Genomic DNA, 8927 nt, shown 5'->3' with positions numbered 1-8927 from the left:
TGGCGATGTTTACACACCGCACCAGGTACTCATTTGAGGCTGAGTCGACACACGCGCAGGCACTCGAGCGTAGGCGAGCGCGAGACAAAGACACACTCTCACAGACACGCTCGCTCTCACAGACGCGCAGGCAGACGGACACACAGGCCCAAACAGCTCTGGCGGCAAATGCAAAACACTGATGCTCGTTCATAAATGTTTAATGTTGACGGAACTCGCGTCTCCAGCAGCGCGGGTTTCCCCTCGGCCATTTTTGTGCTCTGAGTTTCGGCCGTGGCTGCGTACACTACCGCCATCGCCGCCACCACCACGGCGTTCCCGCCGCGTTCGGCAGAGTGCAGAAGTGGATCGGAGTGTCGCAGCTTTTGTTCCAATTAAATCTTTACCCTTTGCACGGTTGCTGACTCTGCAGATTGATTTTGTTGTCAACCCCCCACCCCACCGCCCCCCAAATTGTACACCGATCGCTGCTATCGATGTCACCAGCCGAAGACTTTGTTCGGAAATCTCTGTGAGAGCAGTGGCGGCCAGAGGAGGGCTCACAGAAGCGAATGTCACAGAGCTACCTCTGAGATCCCTTCTTTTTCAAGTGACCTCCGGTCCACGCACAGTAGAGGGCAACACATCCCTGCTCACTGTGCCACATGAGAGCAATGCTCGTCACGTGACCGTAAAGCCAATATTTGAATTCTCAGAGCAGAACGCATTTAAGGTAATGGGGTTTATTTTATTGTTTTGTTCAGACCATCAACTCATTAGACTGCGCAAGTCTATGGGTCCCTGGGCGAGTCTGTGGGTCCCTGGGCGAGTCTGTGGGTCCAGACTGAGACCATCGACTCGCTGGACCTGGGAGCCCGGTTTAACCACAAACACAAAACGTCGGACGCAATTTTTGCATCGAAAGTCGCCCTGCGGGAGGCGGCGTATGATGCTTGGGCAGCCGCCCGGGTCCGACGGGGGTTTGGGAAGCTCCCCCGTTCACCCGCGCGCACACACCTTGCTCTCCCCGCTCTCCCACAATCGGAGTCAAACTGATCTCGGGTGAGGTCGGAGTGACGAGGGCGGGACGATGGCGCGTGTCTGGGCGACCCGCCCTGCTGAGTCGAGGCGCGCGGTTTCTTCTTCCCCGCACCCCCCTGCTCCTCCACGGCGGCTTCGGGGGGACGGTGGCGGGGGCAGTGGCGGCGGTGGGTGGTGGGGGGCGGTGCCGGTGGCGGCGGGGTTTGCGTAGCGGCCAGAAGGCTTCCGTTTCGCCGAGATATCTCGCCGCGGTGGCGCTGCGGAAACGACATGTGTTTCCAATCGGCCAGAAAACCCGGATCGCTGTCAGCCGCCTCCTGGCTCGCATTGGGAAGGAGCGCTGCCGGAGGATGGGGAGGGGCGGGGGAAGGGGCGCGGGGGCGGTGGTCGTTGTGATGGGCGGGCTGGCGAGCGTGGCCGGGGGTGCCGTGTAGGGGTGATCGGGGTTTATATGGAGGGAGGATGGGATCGAGGGGGAGGGAGGCGGGAGGGTACGCCTGGGCGAGCGGGGAAGGGAGAGGAAGTGTGGTGGTAGAGGCGGCTCGCGGGGGGGTGGGGGGGCGAGGCGGCGAGCGGTGGGGAAGGGCTGGGTGCTTTGGGGTGACGCGGTAATGATGGCGGGGGGCCCCGGGCCGGCTGTGGGGGAGGGTGGCGACGCTGTTTTACGTTTCCTTGCACCTGCACGGCGCCGCTTGGAAGGCGGCAGCAGCAGCAGCAGCGGGAGCAGCTGCCCAGTGGCTGCTGCCGCAACTGCTGCCCTCTGCAGTTGGCCCACGGTCCGGGCTGACCCCGCGGCTCTCCCGTGTGCAGGGTCGCATCCGTGAGGCTTTAGCGCTCGCGGTTTTTCTCGGGAGTTTTGCCGCCGCTCCGATGTTTTTTCTCACGGAGAGCGAAACCAAGTTCAGAGCCTGTGCGGGGTGGGGGCGGGGGAGAATCCACGTCCTCACCTAGGGCCGGACGGGACTCCCTCTCTCTCTCAAACCACACGGCGCACGCAGCTCGGTGACCTCCATCTCTGCAAGTCGCCCCTTGCAGGAACGGAAGTGACCGAGCGTGGCGCTCGCGGTATCCACTCCGCGTTGTCGGTTCTAAAATATTCCCCCCCCTGGTGCCCGATTTAGTGCAGCTACGATGCTTGCAGCAATGGATAAAAAATGTTGTGGGCTGTTTCGAAGAGGTAGGCCCCACGTGGCCGCGGGACCTGTGCAATGATTGAATGGGGCTGTACGAAATGAAGCAGTGGGTTGCGTCCAGCCCGTGGTCGTATGCCCCCAGCCCCGGTGTAGCGAGTGGCTGCAATGGTGGTGGAGCCATGTGCATGGCCCCACTCTCACGATGAGGGCCCACATTTTTCGGCGTCGTTCGGCCTTGCCGTGCCCTCCGCGCACGCGTGACTTCTCTTGCCGCCCCGACCGCAACCTTGCTGCCCTACACACCTGACCGTCGCTTCCCTCCTGTGCCGGCAGGAGAAAGTGGTGGGCGGCCTGAGCCTGAAGCCTTCCCCAGGGCCCGGCTTCCCTGGCAACCGGCTGGCGGCCACCCTGCCCGGCCTCAACGCCACGGAGCAGAAACGCGAGCTCATCCACCAGCAGTTAATGGTGAGAGAGCGTGACGGCGGCTCGGGGTGTAACGCACGGTCAAGAGGTAGAACCTCGACACGAAACCCAGGTCCCGGAGAGAATCTCAGGTGCCCTGCAGTTGCTTGCTCGCCCCATTCCCTGAAGAAAGGCCTCCACTAGAGGGAGCTCTAGAGGGTATTCGACCGACGTCTCTCAGAAGAGGTGTGGAGTTCCCACACTTTACCCCACCACTCGCGACCTGTCCATCGACTAACTACGGTTAACCAATTCGTGCTGCTGGGTCGACAGAGGCGGGGAAGCGGCGATTTATGAAACTTGCTCCACTGTTTCAACTGTCGTGCCGAGAGATCGAATGGAGTAAGCGTTCCACCACCGTGTGGCACCAACACCCAGAATCCAGACACAAAAACTAATTTCACATCGAAATATCTTTTTTTACTTTAGGAAAATCAACAGCTGCACAGGCACCTGACGCGGCCACCCCCGGAGTACAAGGACCAGCCCATGGCAGTGCCAGCCAACTCGTACCCAGGTACCCTCCTCCCCGCCAATGGTGGCACGGCCCTCGGGAGCATACGCGTGTGTGTGTGCGTGTGTGTGTGCTCGCTAACAGCACTTGCCCCTACAGTCTAAGGCTACGTGTGTCTGTGTGCACAAATGTGGGGAGCGGTAGTGTAGCGGTTACCGTGCTGCGCTATGAACCCGGCGACCCGGGTTCGATTTCCGCTCATGGTCGACACCAGTGAAAATTATCTGAACCTGTCCTGGGCCTCCCCTAGGTCGACTCGGCCTCAAGAAATGAGTACCCGGGGTGGTGTGTGTAAACATCGTCACTAGGGACACAAAGGCAGCCGGGCGTGTTACTGGACACCCTCCGCCTCGTGTGCCATGCCGGCTTTCATAGGTGCTCGCTAACAGCGCTTGCTCCAAAAGTCCGTTAAGGGTATACAGGGGGATCTTTGTTTGCGTGCCTGTGTGTGTACAAATGTGTGTTGCGTCACGGGGCCGTGAGGTATGTTGGCAGTGGCTTGGGGGGGGGGGAGGCTTTCATCCAGTAGTGCAGGTTTCAGTTGACTTTGCTTCACCGGGTCAGAACTCGAGAGAGACCAGGTTAGAGGAGTCTCATATTTGTAAGAGGGGACCAGGGTGACCGAGATGTGACGAGAGCAAAACGAAGTAATGTTCCAGCAACGGAGTGAATAGAAATCGGGACGACGACAAACTGCGTCAAGTGAGAGATGAAAAAAATATCGCTCGAACATTAATCAGCGTCAAATGATTCCCTGTCGCGTAAGGCGGCCTGGGCAGATTGTGTTTTTGACTGATGATCGTAAAAATAGTGCAATTACATTAAAGAAACATTAAAGAGATATATGCTGACTCTTGTACTCGCATGTACACGGGCTGATGATAATCTACGTTCATTGTGCTTTTTGTTTTGTTTTTCTAGCCACAACCCAGCCCTTCTCAATGCCCATCGGTTCTCCAGTGACGCAAATGTCCCCAGTGCATTGTCCTGGTGCCAGCCAGCCGCCTCCGCCCGTCTACGCTCTTCCCAACGGCTCTCCCCTCCATCACCACCACCAGCAGCAGCAGCAGCCGAGCATGATGGGAATAGTGCCGCCCCCGTCGCCGGTGGTGGCCACGCAGCAGGGTACCAACATGTCGGGCCACGGCGTGCGCGCGGTACGGAGTGCCGTCACGCCGGGCGCCCCCGTGCCCGTGCCCGTGCCCGTGCCTGTCCCCGGTCGGCTGGTGCACCCGGCCGAGCCTGCGGCCTTTCGGGGTCAGCGGGCAGCGGCCGGCCACAACGTGTGGGGGCAACAGAACCAGCAAGGGCAGCAGCATCCTCAGCAGATTCAACAGCAGCGCTTCCCGCTCCCCAACCAGGCCGTGAACTTTCCGGTCCGGCCGCCGCCCGCACACCTCTCCACGGCACCGCACGCCGGCCTCGGGCGACTCAATCCGGCCCCCGGCACCCCGGGGCAGGTGCCCAGCTTTCCGCCGCTTCACGGCGAGCAGGGCGGCGGCGGCGGCGGCTTCTTCCGGGTCTCGGGAGGATGCAGCAGTGTGGCGGTGGAGAGCCTGGGGGGGGCGGCAGGCTCGGGCCTCGCAAGTCTCAATGGAGGTTCCGATTTTGTGGACTCCCTGCTGAAGGGCAGCGGCGGTGGCGGCGGGGGCAGCGGCAGCGGGGGCAGCAACGAGGACTGGCAGGACCTGGAGGAGATCCTCGGCCAAAACTAGCGGGACCCAGCGTGCTGCCGAGAACACCGATCTTCCCGGCCGGGCTACGCCCCGCGCACGAGGACTGGCGACCTTCCTCTCGCGCCTCCTTGTCTGCGGTGCGACCGAGCGGCGTCCACCCAGCGTTGGGGACCGCCACGTCGGCCGCCTCTGTTGAGGCGGAGTTCAGAATTTGCAGGAAAAGTGAAAGGAGGGGGGGGTGGGTGGAAATCGACGACATTTTAGGTCGTCCTCCACGAACTGGGACTCGCCAGTAAAATGTGAATGTTTCAGGTATCGCTCTTTCAACTGAGGAAGTGAGCGAGGATCTTTTGACCCTCGAAACCCAATCCTGGCCAAGCGGCCGCTCCAAGCCGCTGCAGTGGCTCTCGCAGAGCCCTCGTCTAACTTACAACAGATCCATTCTGCACGGGGCACTCGCGATCTTTCTCAAAGTATTCCGGCACCTGCATCTTTTTTTTTCTTTTAAACGTTGGAATCAAAAACTTTCTAATTCCACATTGTCGTCCCGCGTTGGCTTTGCCCATTCCACAGCGGTGTTGACGATGGCCTCCAATCCGCTGCGATCGGTTTTAGCGCCGTCACCGCCGCCGTCGAGAGGAGCCAGCGGCTGTGGCCGGCAACGTTAGTATTACCGCGTGCATCACGGCACGCGCGCAGCGTGCCTCCTCGGGTATTAACGCGTCCATGTAAATAATCTAGCAGGCTCGTGAGTTTTTTTTTTTAGGGGGAACATATTTATTATTTGTCGTGAATAAATGCAAAGCACAACGTCAAACACGACGATTAATGCGCGGGGAGGGCCCCGTGGCCGGGCCCCGTGGCCGCGCCCCGCGGTCGCTACGGCCGCTGCCGCCACCATCACCATTTCATCCGTCACACTCCGCTGCCGGCATCGTGCCGTCGCGCGCGCGGGGGGGGGGGGTAAATGCCTCCCGCACGTGACGGGGAGTGCGTTTAGATTTTTTTTCCTTTTTCCTCTGTGACGGCAAGAACATTGAGAGCGCTCCCGGCGTGGGCCACGGCAACCCCCGGCATTTGCCAAGAAACTCCACTCGGCACTCCACTCTCAGCCCGCACATCCAGAAACCCCGAAGACGGATCGCAGTGAAAAGGCCACCCCTAAGGGAGCTTGCAGCCGATTCCAACTCGTAATCTCCCGCCCGGGTCTCACGGCACCCAGTTGTATCCCCCCCCCAACCCCATGCCTGTCTAAGCCAATGGCGACTTGAACAGAGGACTGCCAGCGATTTCACGTGCGTGCGCTACGCGGCGCGGTTTAAAGAGCTGCTCCGGCCCGGCAGACGAGAGCATCGTGGGGCGCTTAGCCGCTGCGCAGAGATCCACGAGGGAGTGGAGTTTACCACGAAGGCTGGCGGCAGTGCGGGAGATGCCGATCGCTTGTAGCTAAGGGGGGTGGAGGGGTGCTGGCAGAGGAACCTTTCTGGGGGGGAAGGGAGGGAGGGAAGGGGGTCCCGGCCCCCCTCTATGGCTCCTGTTGTCCGCTGCGGGGACGCGCTCTCCCGTTCGTTTTTGTACTAAACAGCGAAATGCTAAAGTGAACTGTTATTTTAACTCGGAACCTGTACAGTACTACGATTAGAAGTGTTTTTTTTATACCTTTTAAATAGAGCATCTCTATCTTAACATTTACAACGTAACACTTTGTACACTTTAATATATAAATATATATTTTTCAAGTGCTCAATTTTGTATCATATTTAATAGGTATCAATGCTTCCCCCCCCCTGTGCCCCCGTGTGTCCGCGTCGCGTCTCCTTGTCAGACATTCCCTGTTGTCGCTCGAACGCTATGGAAATGAATAAAAAATTACATTTTACGCCGTGATGCCGATCTCTCTGATGGTTAACCATCCTCATCAGCCATCTTCAGTCTACTGCTGGTCAAGCCATCACCACATATCGCACGGATCCTGCAGTGTATGATAAAGACGGACAAAAGATTCCCCGGATCACCCTTAATGGACTCTTGGGGCAAGTGCTGTTAGCGAGCACTTATGAAAGCTGGCACTGCACACAAGGCGGTGGGTGGGTGGCCAACACCGTGCCAGGCCGCATTTGTCTCCCCAGTGCTGATGTCTACACACCGCACCAGGTACTGACTTAAGGCTGAGTCTACCTAGGGGAAGGCTTACCAGGACCGGTTTAAATATCCACCACTGTTTTGGGACGCGAGCAGAACTTTGGACACCGGGTCCATTCATTCATTTATTCCATCCCCTGCGCCACTGCTCCGCACGCGATGCAATAATCCTACAACGTGGGAATATTTCATCCCTCCATCTCCCTCCGCTGCCGCTCCGTTGTTATTCGTGACCGTCGGCCGTGACGTGTCCAGCCCAAGCCCACTGTTAACATTTGGGATGATGCCTTCAACCTGCGTGCGTGCATCTGTCCCTCCGTGGGTTTGTTTTTCTGAACTCAAAAGTGCGCAAAGGAAGGTGGAGAGATGCATGCGTGGAATTGGATCGAGACGGAGAGGAATGCATGAACAGGAGGGGTAAAGGTGCAGCCCTGAAAGTGCTTACTCACGCCACTGCTAGCTGAAGGGTTTCCACAAGAGAAGGGTTTCCACAAGATATTTGGCCTTCTCTTCGACGCTGGCCAGACATTTGGATGAGCTGAAAGTGCCTCTCCCACCACACGTCTTGTTAAACAAATGCTGCTGCTTTAGATGGAGCACTCTTGCCATGAACATCTGGTAACCCGGCAGCATGTGTTGTTTAACAAGCCTGACTGCTGATGAGGCCCGGAAGATTGAAAACGGGTCCAGACTTTGCTTGCTGCAGAATATTGGTCTGGAAAGCCAATCGACTCGTAGACTAAAATATGTTCGTACGTGGAGACGCGTAGTCATGCTTGACTATAATGAGTACACTTGTTTTAGCCAGGAAAACCTCACTGAGTCTCAATACTCGTTCAGGAGGGTCCTGCCACGTTTTTACAGTGGGGGAGCAATGTTGCTGCTGGTGTGTGTAATCCCAAATGTAGTCATTGTCAGATACAGTACTGTATTGTTTTTATAGCATTGGGATGCTTGACAAATACCAGTTACATTTTTCATGGAAGGAAACCGGAGCACCTGGAGGAAACCCATGCAAAACAGGGGGGGAGGGAGGGAGGGGGGGAGAACATACGGATAAGTACCCGGAGTCGAAAATCGAACCCAGGCTTTCTTGCCGTGAGGCCCAGTGTCACCGCTGCACCACCACCACCACCACCCAACCGGGCCCACTGCGAACACCCAAACTGGGACGTTGTCGGAGCGCGGCACTCCTCCTGGACTGCCCAGTGCAGACAGGCATTCCTCCGTGATATCGCGTGCCGGGGAATGATGTCATTTCTTCCGGAGAGCCGAGCGGGAGGAGGAGACATGAAGGGTGCGGGGCTGTGGCGGGGAGAGAATGAAAGGGGGGGGGGGTTATGGTGCCGCTGGGCTCACAGGCCCCGGCGGGTGGTGGATAAGAATTGGTGCCCGTAAATATTTGATCGACTCAACAGTCGTGGTGCTTGCTGACTTCGTGGCGCGTGTCAATGTGGAGAGCGCGGCCCTGCGAATTCCTCGCCGATGTTCCTGCTAGTTATAGGGTCTCCAAGATAAGGAGGTCTATGGACCACCCCCCCCTCCCCTCTAGAGGATATTTGGCCTACTACTCCACGCTGGTCCGATAAGGGTGCCCGTGAAACAACAAGTCACTCCACTGCTGGATGAGGTATCTGCACGCTGTACGGGTTTCGACGGATGTTATTTGTCATCAAATTACACTTGGGGGGTTATTTGACCATACTTCACCACGGTGGTCAGAGCGGGTTTGTGGAGGCGGGGAGCATAGTACAGCAGAACAAGGTTATTATTTGGGTCTTTCGGTAAAGTCACGTGGATAGGTACAAAGAAAATAACAACACAAGCGGTGACGACCGCTTGTGTTGCGATCGAAACGTCGTTTTTTGTTATTTTCTTTGAACCTATCTACGTGACTTGACCGAAAGACCCAAATAATTTGAATTCCTGCAGTCACGAAAGCTTTAAGTCAAGAGAGGAACGAGATGTTTTGCTGCACTC

At 57.7% G+C, this 8927-nt stretch overlaps 1 protein-coding gene across 1 annotated transcript; it reads left to right on the top strand.

Moving 5' to 3' along the window:
- Positions 1-1726: 1726 nt before the first annotated feature.
- Positions 1727-6684, top strand: LOC144723991 (uncharacterized). The gene is made up of 3 exons (XM_078602808.1): positions 1727-2618; positions 3045-3132; positions 4051-6684. The coding sequence occupies exons 1-3, from the start codon at positions 2616-2618 to the stop codon at positions 4842-4844; spliced, it is 885 nt and encodes a 294-aa protein (XP_078458934.1). The 5' UTR covers positions 1727-2615; the 3' UTR covers positions 4845-6684.
- The last annotated feature ends 2243 nt before the right edge of the window (positions 6685-8927 follow it).

This window comes from Lampetra planeri, chromosome 19, assembly GCF_965212315.1.
Source record: "Lampetra planeri chromosome 19, kcLamPlan1.2.h2, whole genome shotgun sequence".
Classification (NCBI taxonomy): Eukaryota; Metazoa; Chordata; class Hyperoartia; order Petromyzontiformes; family Petromyzontidae; genus Lampetra; species Lampetra planeri.
This window is presented reverse-complemented; position numbering and strand designations above follow the sequence as displayed.